Raw genomic sequence first — 15,194 nt, 5'->3', positions numbered from 1 at the left:
CACACACTATTGGATAAATAAAATGCTAATCTTTATACACTGCTCAAAAAAATTAAAGGAACACTTTTTAATCAGAGTATAGCATCAAGTCAGTGAAATTTTTGGGATATTGATCTGGTCAGTTAAGAAGCAGTGGAGCTTGATTTGGCATTTGCCATAGAATACCAGAATTGGCAGGTCCACCTCTGATGCCCTGCACTTTTTACAGATGAGAGCAGGTTCATCTTGAGCACATGTGACAGACGTGAAAGGGTGTGGAGAAGCCGTTATGCTGCCTGTAACATCATTCAGCATGACCGGTTTGGTGGTCGCTCAGTGATGGTCTGGGGAGGCATGTCCTTGGAGGAACACACAGACCTCTACAGGCACGACAATGGCACCTTCACTGCCATTAGGTAATGGAATGAAATCCTTGGACCCATTGTCAGACCCGATGCTGGTGAAGTGGGTCATAGATCCTCCAGGTGCACAACAATGCCTGGCCTCATGTGGCGAGAGTATGCAGGCAGTTCCTAGAGGATGAAGGAATTGATACCATTGACTGGTGCCCTCGCTCGCCTCACCTAAATCCAATAGAACACCTCTGAGACATTATGTTTCGGTCCATCCAACACCGCCAGGTTGCACCTTAGAATGTGCAGGAGCTTACTGATGCCCTGGTCCAGATCTGGGAGGAGATCCTCCAGGACACCAATCATCATCTCATTAGGAGCATGCCCCGATGTTGTCAGGCATGCATACAAGCACGTGGAGTCCATACAAACTACTGAGTACGATTTTGAGTTGCTGCAATGAAATTTCGGCAAAACGGACTAGCCTGCTGCATTATTTTCTCACTTTGATTTTCGGGACGTCTTTGAATTTAGTCCTCTGTAGGTTGATAATTTTCATTTCCATCAAACAATGTGGCACCCTTTTGTTCCTAACACATTACCAGTCCATATCAGTAGAGCTATCCAGCATGCTTTTTTTCCCATTGAGATTTGATTTGAGTGTGTTTTCAAAGTGTTCCTTTAATTTTTTTGAGCAATATAGAATGAGAGGCACTGCATGACTTATATAAGTACAGATGGCTCTCTGTAAAGGAGTGAACTCACATTAGGCATAAATCCTGGAATCACCTTCTTCAGCATCACTGCATCCCAGTTGATGTCAGAGAGGTAGTTAAACTCTTGGAGGTCTGAAAGGTGTGAAAGACGATGTTGTGGCTCAAGCATCAGCAACTGCAGGTGGCAGAAATAAAAATTGTAATGCAACATAAGAGTGAAAAGACACCTCAGCAATGAACTTTTTCTTCATCCCTAATGGGCAGGTCAGCTCCAGTTATAAGTTCAAAGTGTGGAGTTCAAGCCACAGATTTACAGTACATCTTGTCTGTTAATAATCATATAATTGTCAGGCCTGTGGTGATGTGTGGCCTTTCAGGCTAGATTCTCTGACTAAGGTGTTTTCCTGTGACAATACAGACAGTGATACTGACCTTTCTTAAGAGGGACTCCATTCCAGCAGACCATGTTGATGGATAATTTACATTAACAGTGTGAAAGAGCTGGATGATATCATTGACAGCCATGCCTGAACGGATATGGTAAGGTCTCTGTGAAACACAAGCAGACATGAAGGCTAGCACCATCTGAACACTCAATAAATTTGTGGTCATCATGTTCCCCATCAGCTAGACTGACAGCAGTCATGCCTAGTGGCCCAGATTAGCAGGCAGGTTGTTTTGCCTGTATTGTACTATACTGATCAGACAAAGCAGGCAGATGATGTGGATGTATTCACTGTTTTGTCCTCTGTACCTTTTTCCTATTCTTAAACGACTCCACATCTGAGCAATTGACTCTGAATTACATTCAGGAGAGTCTGCCAGTCTACTTTCTTGATGTGTTACTATTTAGAGATCTTAACATACAGTATGTGTGATGAATGCCCCCCAGAAGTGGTACCTCTGTTTTCCAAATGGCACATTTCTGGAATTTTCTGCAAGCAAAAAATGGCAAGTGGTGTCTCATTGCACATGATTCACCATTATTCCTTTTTTTTTTTTTTTAAATATTTAATTGTAATTCCTTGTGCATGCTGCATATGCACATTAATCAAGAAACTAAAGTGCAGCACCATCTGCAAAAATACAAAGTCTTTAAAAATCCTTCACTGTTGGTTTAGCTCATAGTAAGAATTAATCAAAGACTCTAAAATCTATCCTACAAACCCAAAGAACTTTAGTTTTTTTGGCCCACCTGTAGATCACTACCCTGCTGCATAGCCAATACTACATTCTTGTGCCCACTGATGACCAGTAGCATTTGAGCCTTCATGTGAAATAATTCACCTGTCCTTTAAGCAGCTCATATGCAGTGATTCCCAATGACCACCAGTCCACAGCATAGGAATAACCAGGATGGCCTTCAAGACATGGCTGAAACATTTCTGGAGCTGAAAGCAATCAAATAAAATATTATTATCAATATAATTGGTCTGAGATGGACCAGGACATAGAATAAATTGGTCTATAAATTGGTCCACTGTATAATATGGCTTAGCAGGGAAATCAAAACCTATGCTTGTGTAAGGCACTGTTGCCAACATGTCTTGAATGGATGCTGTATTAAGATATTGATGCCAGGAATTCTCTCTTGTCAGTGTGCTTCAAAACTCCTGATGAAATCCTTTTTCTTCTGTCTTTCATGTAGAAGCTCGATTTGTATATCTCATTTGCGTGCACAAAAAATTCAAATGTTTTCATATATTTGAGAAGTGTCTTCCGGGATATGACCTCCATAGGTCACTAGAGAAAACAGCTTTCTGGCAAGATAGGAAATGAGGAAACAAGGAAACATTTTGCCTGTTTAGTAAACTGGGCTCAGATCTGGTTTACTGGTGCCAGTGTTGCCCTGTTCCATTTAGGATAGCAAATACTCATAAGAAAAAAAATGCCCCTCTGGCTCAGAAATATTGCAAGGTGGGTTGCAGACAGGGGGCAGCATCTTCTTGTAGTAAAAACTGGCTGAGGACAGTGCTATGGTGATTCCCAAAATGGTACCAAAGAAGTCTTTCAGACATCAACATTGTTATCTGCCTAATAACTAAAATCCTTTAACCCGAGAAATGTCTTCATATTAAAGCCTTTACTCATGAGCTAATTACATGTTAATGCATATTGGATACCTATATTTCACATTTTTTAGTGAGCACAATTAAGATAGCAGACTTTACCCATGTAGGGCTTGGTGCCAGCCACCGAAGTCATTTGTGTGTCTTCTTTGATCGTTGCAGCAATGTTGAAATCAGTGATGTGCACGTGACCTGTCCAGATACACAAACAAATGAAGAGTATTAGACTTTCAGGATAAACAGCTGTTACCTAACGGAAATATGATGGAACCTGCTTCCAACAAGACCATTACCATGTGTTGCCCTTATTTTTAAAGAAATGTCCACAGTTTTTAGTTCCTTTGCATGTTCCACATAACATATTGTATGTTTGTTGGTGATATCTGAATTGTTTTAGGATCATCCCCTCTTCTTTTTCTTTTATTTGAACAACCTGCTCCATTCTTGTCTGCTGTACATTTCCTCGCCCTTTGATCCCTCTTCACATAGGCCTTGTGCTTTCTGTTTGGTTGCCCTCTTGTCTTCTCTCCTAACACCTCCATATCCATGAATCTTCTCCCCATACTATTGAAATCTCATTACATGCCCATACCACTTTAACCTTCTTACCTATATTTTGTTAATTTCTCCAACTTTAACTGTACTTCTGATTCTCTTATTCCTGATATTATCAAGCGTTGTTATTACACACATCTCTCTTCCACCATGCATCTTTGTTAACTGCTCTAAGTTTCTGATCCATACATCAGCGCTGGACTGACCACTGCTTTTTACATTTACTCTTCACTGTTACACTGATTCTTCAGTCACATAATAGTCCCAACACCTTTTTCCAATCTAATTACATTCTGTGGTTCATTTCTAGACCTAGCTTTCCAAACTCTGTTATGGGTGATCTGAGATATTTGAACTTTTCCACCCTTTATGCCTCTCTCCCTGGAGGTTAACGTCTCCATCTTCTTCTTGCCCCTTAAATCTTAGATAATTTTGTATTTTTCTGGTTAATCTCAAGGTCTCTGACTTCCACTGCTCCAGATTCCGTTCCACGATATTCTTAGAAGTGTCACTGCACAGTGTCATCTGCAAATATCATGTGCCATAAAGCCTGATCTACTATTCCTCTAGTAATAACATCCATAGCTAGATTAAACAGACCTAATGACACTCCTTGAAGTAACCCGGCCTTAACTGCAAATCCATCTTTTATTCCTACACTACTTCTCACTTGTGTGTAGGCACACTTATACATATCCTTAACTATCCTCACATACTTCTCCTATACGTGCCAGGCAATTAACAGTGCCTATAAAACATATTCACCTTTTTGAAAGTTTTCACTTTTTATTGTTTTACAACATTGACTCACAGTAGATTTAATTTGCCATTTTTGACACTGATCAATGTAAAAATACTCTTTAATGTCAAAGTGAAAACAAATCTCTGCAAGTGGTCTAAATTACTAGTACAAAACTAACAACTGATAAAAATTGACTGGAATTTGTTTGCATGTCAGTATTACAAATTTCCCTTATGGCCACATCAAACTTTAGAAAGCATTCATAGACACTGGTGTCCTGCATCATGAGATCTTCTGAATGTATATTATTACTAAAAATCTCATAGTTACTTGATCTGACTTTTCTTATCACATATGCAATCAGTCTACATGAGTGGAGCGTGTATTTAAACTGACCATGTGGTTCGATGTAGAAAGACTGACGTTTACATATTTACCCACAGGTACTTATAAAATTCTTGTAGTTGTAGTGTTTTCTTTGCACATTAATTCCTATAACAATACTTAATTTTTCTCAGAAGCATAAATGCATCAATCTTTGGTCACCAAATCCGCAAAACCTTCTCCCAAATCAAGGCAAAGGAAATACTAGTAAGCTCAGTTAGCATTATTGTCATAACCTCAAGGCTCTTTGGAATATTTCTTTGGCATCCTAGTTTCTGCATTAAAATACTGATTTATATGTGAATGGCATATGTATTGAAGTTCATTTTGTCCTTCTGATTTAAAAGATACTTGCCAACCCGCGGCGTACCATACGCCACATAATCAGGCCGGTTTTTTAAGAATTTTTAAGCACAGGGAGAAAATGAACATTTGAAAAATCTGTAATGTAATAAATCGGCAAGAAAAGCAACATTGTAACAATGCACGAAACGAACCAACACACAATCGTCCGTGCGGCGCTCAGGCGCGGAGGGTGGAACGGGAGGAGAGGAGAAGGACGTCCACTCCGCTCCCTCCGTCATGCTAGTCTGCTGATTTCTCGTTCAGTATACACTGCCTGCTCATGTGCCCACCTCCAACTCGTCACTCGAGTCGTTGTCGTCTTTGTACAGTCTAGATGCTACTGTGACTCACGTAAACTTTTCATTGCTCTGTGTGGTTTTGGCTGCCTTTCTATATATAATCCACCAAGACACCCGATCACGGTGGTAGCGAGGAGGGAGGGGGGTGTGTACAAAGTGCAGGAGCATCTAAGAAGACGCATGTTTGTTGCTGATGCGAATTTATGTATGTAGCGTGTAAAACAGTTTCCTATGGTGCATGCGGTCGTGCGTCGTAATGGAAAACTCATTTTTTAAAGACTGCTCACTTCATTGTGTTTTATCCTCAGTTGTAAAGGAATGTTTTAAGCATCCCATGGGATACCCCTCACAAACAGTTTTACACGCTGAATATGGTGATTCACGTCCGTGAGAAACATGCCTCTATTAACAGTCAATGTGGGTCAGAGCTGCATGTGACCTCTACGACAGACGAATATAAATGACGCCGGTTTTTCTGTGTCGTCGCGTCCAAATTGGTGGCCGTGGCTCTGTGACTTGTCGTCGTATCCAATGGTCTTGAAGTTGGTGGGCGTGGCTCCTTCCTGCGTGCGCCATAGGTGTCTCACTTGTCGGCGGCTTAGTGAATCCATGCCCCTTCTGGCGTGCTTTCCATGGTTGTCTTGCTTTTCCATGGGTGTCTTGCCTTAGTGAATTATATATATAGATTACCATTTAAAAAAAAAAAAAACTTTGTTTAAAGTAAAATTCCTATCTAAAAATGGGATCCTTGGGTTAGGTAAGAATTACAGTTATGTGTAAGATCTGTGCCTTAATGTCCTACCTTAATATATTTTTTTATGTTAAAGCAGTTGTATTCGTTGACTCCCATTCTGCTGTTGTTTTGGTGTGGGCTGGGTGGCAGTGAACCAGAGTAAATGTGTATCATTTTAATGCGGTCTGACCTTATATCTTTATGTATTTAAAAAGTTGGAGGACTGCATTTCTGTGGAACCCTGCTAAGCTTTGGGAGCTGGAGAAGAGTCTAAGGCGTTAGGTTGGAGACAGGCTGTCAGTTTATGATATAAAGCCAAATTGCATTTTCACTCTACTTTAAAAATTGTTGGAGGACAGACAGCCTGCTGCTTGCTGTCCACTCCTGCTCTCTACACTCAGATAATAAAAAAAAGCAGTTTTTATTAGAAATCATAATTAAACTGCTGCAGCTACAAATATGGACTCCTTCAAGACCTATGAAGAATTAATAATATCCATCTTTTCATTCTCTGAACCTTTTATCCATTTAAGGGTTACAAGTTTTCAAAGCCTATAATTTAAATAGTGAAATATTCTGAAGATTCTATTCAAAAATAACCATTTTTTCTTTATCTAATGAAATAAAATATTTCAAAATCCTAGTTACATTTTGTTGATGATCCGGACAAATATGGACAGACTCAAAGTGAGCGAACTTGCATGGATTCAGTGGTCATTCAATTAAGTTTTACATTCAGCAGCATACACTTACATGGTTGGGGTCCAGATGTAGGAGATCTATATTTCATTCAGTGATTTTTAATTATTCTATTTATTCATTTATTTATTTTCAGAAAGGCAGGTGATTAGCAACGAGAGGTCTAGACCTTCTTGACAGAATAATACCATACCTGCTATTTAGACTAGAGGATGAAATGTAGCTGTTGTGCCATACACAAGAGAGCTACCAGAAAACAAATGAATTATACCATCAAATTAAAAAAATTTCCATTCAGATTATTTTCACTACATAATGCAGTAGGGTGGAAAGTATCCGTTGGTAGTTCCACTGATTGAACAGAAATGCAAAGACAAATGCAGCAAATGCTACAACTACACCATATTCACACAATGACAAACAAAGCAATGGTGGGGGATTACAAAAGTTACTGAAAAGCAAAAAATGTTTAAAAAAATGTAATCATACTACATACAACATCAGACAGAACAGGAATTAATCAGTACAGTATACAATTTACTGTCGCATAGACAGTAACATTAAATCAGTAAGTGGAAGTGGTATTGATTTGGTAGTGCTTATAAAATCCTTGAGCAGTTTTCCAATCCTTTCTACCCTCACTGTTCAATAAGACACTGAAGTACTTGAACTCCTTACTTATGGCAAACAATCATCTATTACCGGCACTTAACATGCCACCCTTTCCCAGGAAAAGACTACGACCTTACAGACACTAATTTTAGGTACATCACACTCTGCTGCAAACCGTTCCAGAATGCATCAGAGATTTATACCCCAATGAAGATAAGTGGATACCTTGATGTTCTGTTTGTGAATGGCAGAGGAGACAATTTTCACTCATAGAAGGGTCTAATGCCTACAGTAAATGTTCTGGAAATAATACTGAGTATATGAAGACAATTCTCAGTTGCTAAATATATATATATTGGACCAAATCACATATAGCAGTGGTCTCAGAACCCCTCACTCTTGTATATTGCACAAGTTAACTTGGGGTACAGAGTCACAAGATTTTTCAACATCTAGTGTATGTGGGTAGGATTGAAAATGTCCTATGATAGCACAAGTATCTATAAAGACAAGGAATTTAGTCACTGTTCCATAGGTTGGACAGAATCCACATTGTTTCTCATTAATCTGAGGTTCAACTATTGGATAGAAAATCAGATCCAGTAAAGCCAGAATTCTATTTTCCTAGAAAGGAGAAGCGTGATCCTCTGGCAATTTGAACTCACACTTTTATTTGCCTTTTTAAAAATAGGGAACACCACCCCAGTCTGTTCCTATATTCCAAGCAACATTGAAAAAGTATCTTAGCCCAAACATTCCCAAAATAGGCAGTATTTTTTAGCATTTCTTGTTCACCCCTGTAGCCCTGTCCCCATGGAGCCTTTTAATCTGTGTGGGAATTTCAGCCTGTCTCTAGCAGGTACTTCATCTGTCTCTTTGCCTTCCACAGAAATAACCTTACATGTCCAAAGAGTCCGTTTTCATTGCCGAAGTCTACACTAGTGCAGTCTAACTTCTGCAAATGAACAAATGTCAACTGCACAAGACGTTTTTGTGCTGAGCCAAATAGGACTGTAGATCACTTAACTACCAGATACTTGTCAGTGAACTCCATTCCCAGGCCTGTCCCAGAAATGGGTATCCTTATTCTGGGTAAGGTTCTCTTAGATTTAATTAGAACATCCTTTGACTGGCCCCTCTAATTAGACCAATCTGCAATGGGTAATTCTGTCGGGAGCACACACCTCCAAACAACAACCTAGCTCTAAGGCCTAACGTTTTTAATGTGGATATGTTTTATGTTGTTTCATGTGCTAATTCCAAACTAGTCTGCTTATTTTATGTTTAAATAAACTTTCTAGAGAAAAAAAAACAATTGGGCATAATTTCCTGTCACTTGCAGACATTGTTTTGAACCATGTGACACATATTGTGGTTGTTCAAGTAGTAGAAAACCCCCTTTGCCAGTTATGTTAACCATATTGGGTACATTCCTCCATGTGTTTGAAATGTGTGTTTGCTTAGCCTCATCTATAAGAAATACAAAATGGCAAAGAGCAGTTTTTAGGGAATGGTGTGAATCTTACCTGCGGAAAGAATGAACTAGTAGGCATGAGGTTGTATTTTTGTGTGTCTACAAGCAGAAAATGTGCAGCATGTCACATTTTTGCAAAACAAAACACTACACACCTCCATGGTGATATGAATGGGGGCATCTTCATCATCATCATTATCATCCCGTTGTTCTTGCTGGAATAAGCTGTAGATCTCCGCCATAATAGAAAGCAGGCTATGCAGATTGAGAGTTTGATGAATGCTAAGGCTATAAAAGCCAGCTGTATGGTGAGCAGCGTAAGGCTGGTGTTAAGAAGTTTTTAGTCATTAGTCAGTCATTATCCAACCCTCTGTATCCTAACACAGGGTCACGGGGGTCTGCTGGAGCCAATCCCAGCCAACACAGGGCACAAGGCAGGAAGAAATCCCCAGGCAGGGCATCGGCCCACCACAGTAAGTTTTTAATATATATATATGTATGTATTTTCTTTTACATTTTTGTAATGTTTTTCTGATCTTTTTCATATCCATTTTGGGTTTTGAAATATGCAGATTCACATTTTTTATAATTTTGTTTGGGGTAAAAATGTATCTAATGTAGTTTTAAATACTTTTGAGCCTTTTCCAATGCAATATTGTTTTTCACATGTGTCATTATTTTGTGGAGCAGCTGCCACAATATTGCTAAGGAAAAGGACTAGTAGAGTTTAGCACATGATGTCACTGCCATGACGGTGTAAAGGTCAGTGCTGAACACTTCCTCGTCATCCAAGATTGTGTGCAAATTACTTTGATTCGTGTGATTTTTGCAGAATAACCTTAAGCTACATACTTGAACTTCACTTTTGTTTTTTGTTTAGTGTTAGACAACAGAATGTTTGGACATTTTGGTTATAAACTTTGCTTTGAAATTTAATTAACATTTCCTCTTCTTGTCCATTATTACTACTTCTTGTAGTAATATCTCAAAGGCAGTGCAGCTAGGCTACTTTCTTGGTTTCACATTAACACGAGAAGTCACTATAGTAATGGATCCACCTCTGAATTCACTGGGATGTCATAATCATTCCTGTTAAGTCATCTTTGCTGTTGTTTTGACTTGTGGCTGTTATGCAAGTCATACAGAGCATCATGTGAAGATGTTTACATCCCCAGGGGATCATGCCCATGATTAATGCACATCACAGTGATTTGAGAAACACTTCATATGGAATATAGGAGGATGGTGTTATGGCAGGTTGTTTATTTTTTTCCCTTCTGTGGTTTAAATACTGCTTGAACTTTGTATATGGATATGTAATAGACACGCTCTCTATAACACATTATACTGTATATACATTTCTTCCACAATTTTAACTTCTTTTTTGTGGGAAATTAAGAAAGTAAACCTCAGCTTTCACATATAGCCCAAGTTAGGGGGTATCGGCCTATCCAGTCCATCGCAGGACCCGTTTACATGCACACCGACACCTGCTCACATGGGGCTAATTTAGAATTGCCCTAGCATGCATATCTTTGGAATGAGGTTTGATAAAAGTGAAGTATTCAGGTTAAAGTAAATCCACATTAAAATGAGCACAGAGACAATGGGCAGTCGCAGAAGCTGAACCCAAGATGGTGGCTGTAAGGCAACAACACTAACCACTGCACCATCATACAAACTTTTCAGATACCCAGAAAACTATAATTGATATGCAATTTTTATAACTTCACATTATAAATAACAGCCCTTAACTATAAATGTATAATACAATACACTGTAAAAGTGATGGCTTACTTTGGAAAGAAAAATCCTACACTAGTTTTTCCCATGTTGGCAGTTTTCTTCCAAAGTTGCAAACACTGCCCATCAACAGGACTTCCTCTCCAATTTGTTTCTTTTTCCATTGCATCCAGTTCTAAAATCTTCAGAACTCTTCACAAACTAATGGATTATTTTACTCTAGCAGCTCCCTGGTAACCGAATAGATTGAATGTCACACATTTGTGTTTTTTTTTTATTTTTTCCTCATTACCTTGTTCGTTAATTGGAGTTTCTCCTTCTTGGTGTCACCTTCATGGACGTTTTTTTTTTTTTTAACCTGTCCTTTCTTTCATTATCTTGTAGTTGAATTATCCTATAATATGTCATACCTTGTTAGCTTGTGTGCTTTATAAAGCACCCTGTGATGGCTCCTGCCGCAAAAGGGTGCTAAATTGATTCATTTCTTAAAGTTTTATATCTGCTGACCAAAGATAAATCTGTATTCCTTATTTGTAAAAGCACGGGGCTACTAAGATTCCAAAGTATTGTTTATATTTTTTATTTTTTCACCAGAAGAGTACCACTCATTGGATATATGCATTACAATAATGTTTTGAACAGGCAGACTATTAGGTGAAGAATGTAAAGAAAAAACAAATCCCTGCTTTTACAATTATAACAGACGCATTCCTTAACTTTATTCAATAAAACTGTAGGGAGCATAAATCTACCAATACATCATCTAACCAGCTTATTCAGAAAGTATCCAGAGCCTATCCCAACAGCATCAGGCAAAACGGGTCATATTTACAGGCTCCCACATTCAATTATTCAGGCCCAGTTTACAGAGGCCAGTTACCTAAATACCATGTCTATGAGGTAATGGGGGAGAACTGCATGATTCAGCTAAAAATCCCACAAACATGTAGAAAATTAACTCTAAGCAAACAGTGCCTTAAACTTAGACTTGCAATCCAGGATTTTAACAGTTCCAGCCACTATGCCACTCTTCTATAGATGGTAACAATGCTATACAGGATAAACTTCATGCAACAACAGTTAGGCTTATAACAGTAAAGAGCCTGACTATTTGGAGACTTTTTAAAAAAATATTCTTCAGATTTACTTTCTTTGTGTCATACTCACCATCCTCATCAAGCAGTATATTGTCTGGTTTAATATCCCTGCAAAACGGAGAACACATGAAAAAACAAGGTTACATACATTGATATAAGCCTGAGAAATACTCATGAGGGGGAAAAAAATCATTATTTTAAAACAAAGGAGTCCAGCTGCTCAGGACAGTTAGACATGGATAATTGATGAGCAGAATCATTGTCATAGAAAATAGAATCACAATAGATGTTGCCAAGCACGTTTGACTGAGGATCAAACAGTTTTATGATAACATCAATAATTAGCAAATATTAAATGTGAAAAACGAATAATGTGTCAAAAGTGATAACTTATTTTCATACTTTATATATCCATCTGTTATCCAACCCACTATATCCTAACTACAGGGTCACAGGGGTCCACTGGAGCCAATCCCAGCCAACACAGGGCGCAAGGCAGAAAACAAACCCCAGGCAGGGTGCCAGCCCACCGCAGGGCACACACACACACACACACACACCCACCACACACTAGGGACAATTTAGGATCGTCAATCCACCTAACCTGCATGTCTTTGGACTGTGGGAGGAAACCCACGCAGACACGGGGAGAACATGCAAACTCCACACAAGGCGAACCCGGGTCTCCTAACAGCGAGACAGCCTCGCTACCACTGTGCCGCCCATACTTTATACAGTTGGAAAAAATATGTAAAAATGCATTTTGATTAAATTACTTTAATCTCTCTCCATTTTTAAAACCCCTTAATCCGGGTTAGAGGAGCCAGAACGTACCTGAACAGAACACTGAATCAAGTTAACGGATAATTTTAAAATAATATTTTAACCATTAATTCTGATGAAAAAATATATATTTAATATAGGAAAATGATAGTAAAGAAAATGCAAGTAACTTTATTAAGTGCCATATAGTGTAAGAATACATTTTACAAAGGCAGTTTACAGCATCATTTCTTTAAAGCTTCAGAAGGAAAAAAGGAAAGTAAACCCTCAGCTACAATATCTTCCTTGGATAAAAGAGCCTTTTAATTGATTAATAAAAGGGCAGACTCAAGACAATTGCTGTTGTAAATTAGCCGTATGTGGGGTTTAGGTGGCAGGATTCAATTTCCCAGCACACACTGCATTGAAAAGAAATATGACCATCTTATCTTATACCTTGTTCAGATATACAGTAAGTGTCTAAAGCACCACTTAGATAGAGACTGTGTCTTCCTGAGAAAGATGGACAAATTACTAATGATGTATGCATTATGCACTGTATATACATTCTGTGGCATATGGTGAGTTTCAGGATGACTTGTTTTGTAGCTGGCAGCCGTGAAAACATGACCTTTGCTAAGAGAGTCAACCAATCATAATAAAATTAGTATTTTCTGTATCAGCACATTTTAGTAGCAGCTGTTGAAACATCATATATACAACAGCATCTAAACATGCGGTGACCATTGCTTTTCAGAATCAATAGATATTACGACTTCTGCAGCCTATGATTAATGCCATAAATAATTAAAACCTGATCATCCATACAATCTGCATGCTACATAAACAGTTATTAGGCAAAGCTTGCCAAAGCTGGTTCAAGACTTTGAAGGGAAAGGATAGAAATATTTAAGAAAAAGTGGTAAATGCACTTGCCAATTAAAGAAGGGAGCGATAAAACTAGTAAAACACCAAGACAGAATCTATCCCTTATTATTGTACAATTGCATGAAGATAGTATATTTATAACACATTCAGCATGGAAAGCCAGTTACAGTGCATTGCACCAAACCTTAGATAAAACTAAATGCATCTTTCTGACATGGAAGAACAAGCGCTCACCTCTTAATGTAGCTATTTTTATACTATTTTATTATCAAAAACCAGAACATCACAATGGCATTCTAGAAAGAAAGCAGCGATAGAAAGGAAAATAGCAAAATAAAAGCAATTAAGATTCAATACCATTTAAAAGAACAAGAAAAAGAAAAGAGACACAGGCAAAATGAAAAAGAAATCTAACTTTTTTCATGTTAAAGAAGAAGATGTGTCTATTCCTCTAATTCCCTCGATAACCATGGACATGCCTTTTGATTTTAAGCGACTGCTGTATCCATTGCAACTTGCATTTGTTAGGATTATAAATAAGGCTCAAAGAGAGTCATTCAGAGTAGTAATAATAATAATAATAATACATTTTATTTAAAAGCGCCTTTCAGAACACTCAAGGACACTGTACACAGTAAAAAATAATAATAAAAGTAAGAAAATAAAAAGCAGGCAAAAGAGCAGGTAATTTACAAGATCATAAAAACATAAAACAGTTCCAAGATAGGAAAATGGAGAAAGTTATGTGGGATAAGCTATTTTGAATAGGTGAGTTTTTAGTCTAGACTTAAAAAGAGAGAAAGAGGTGATGTTTCTTATTTCAGGAAGTAGGGAATTCCAAAGTCGAGGAGCAGAGCAACTGAAAGCCCTGCTCCCCATAGTGACAAGACGGGGGACAGGAACAGAGAGAGAAAGAGAAGAAGAGGATCTGAGACACCGAGATGGGATGATGATCTGTACCAAATCAGAGAGATATGGAGGAGAGAGATGATGAATAGCCTTAAATGTATACAGAAATATTTTAAAATTAATGCGATATTTGACCGGAAGCCAATGGACATTAACTTAGAAAGCCCATGCGTTTCCCATGGTCAGCTATATGTTTCTTTCACTACAGTGGGCACACCAATACATTTGTATATTTATGCACCAGAGAGGAAAACCAAATATATTGTATACAGCAAAGCATTAGATTAATTAATTAGCCGTATTACAATAATACCTATAGGTACTTAGTATAGAAGAAAAAATAATAGTCTATGTGAATTTGTAAATTAAACATCACTGAATTAATATGAATATGTTATTGTTTCATATTCATATTTCCACAAATGCTGATGTTCTAGATGTAAGAAGCCCGGCATGCCGAGTAGGTTAAGTCATATAGTAATAGATGCAAATGACAAAGGTACAGCAGTTCTCCATCTAACTTGTTCCCATCTACACCTGTGTGTATTAATTGTGAACTCTCTCATTTAATAAAATATTTGAAAGGAAACTGAAAATTACTAATCTGTTTCAGACTACAAATCATTTGGATGATATACAGTACTTGGAAAGGAAAATCTACAATACACAAATGACCTAACCTGACAGAATGAAAACACTAAAAAGCCATAAAATGAAACAGTGTGATTTTGCCAAGGATTGGTTTCTAATTAAGCAACTGGGATGGAACAAAAACCTGCAGACAGTATAGCCATCTGGGACTGAGTTTGCTGTCCCCTGCCCTAGATAGTCTTAG

General features: G+C 38.1%; 2 protein-coding genes across 5 annotated transcripts in view; one reads left to right on the top strand and one right to left on the bottom strand.

The window, feature by feature from the left end:
- zmp:0000001268 (CYTL1 domain-containing protein) overlaps positions 1 to 15,194 on the top strand; it is a 173,489-nt gene that overhangs the window by 13,244 nt on the left and 145,051 nt on the right. The gene's annotated exons all lie outside the window — the stretch shown is intronic.
- The window catches only part of stk32a (serine/threonine kinase 32A), a 161,287-nt gene that overhangs the window by 27,647 nt on the left and 118,446 nt on the right, over positions 1 to 15,194 (bottom strand). For all 3 annotated transcript variants that reach the window (XM_039774521.1, XM_039774520.1, XM_039774522.1), the window contains 5 exons: positions 11,871 to 11,908; positions 3,220 to 3,309; positions 2,336 to 2,439; positions 1,481 to 1,597; positions 1,098 to 1,223 (listed from right to left, as the gene is read on the bottom strand). In XM_039774521.1, the coding sequence (XP_039630455.1) occupies positions 1,098 to 1,223; positions 1,481 to 1,597; positions 2,336 to 2,439; positions 3,220 to 3,309; positions 11,871 to 11,908 (475 nt within the window). The remainder of the gene's footprint in view (positions 1 to 1,097; positions 1,224 to 1,480; positions 1,598 to 2,335; positions 2,440 to 3,219; positions 3,310 to 11,870; positions 11,909 to 15,194) is intronic.

The sequence above is a fragment of the Polypterus senegalus genome, chromosome 13, assembly GCF_016835505.1.
Source record: "Polypterus senegalus isolate Bchr_013 chromosome 13, ASM1683550v1, whole genome shotgun sequence".
In the NCBI taxonomy this organism is placed as follows: domain Eukaryota; kingdom Metazoa; phylum Chordata; class Cladistia; order Polypteriformes; family Polypteridae; genus Polypterus; species Polypterus senegalus.
The sequence above is the reverse complement of the archived record's forward strand: the minus strand, read 5'-3'. Positions and strand labels throughout refer to the sequence as shown.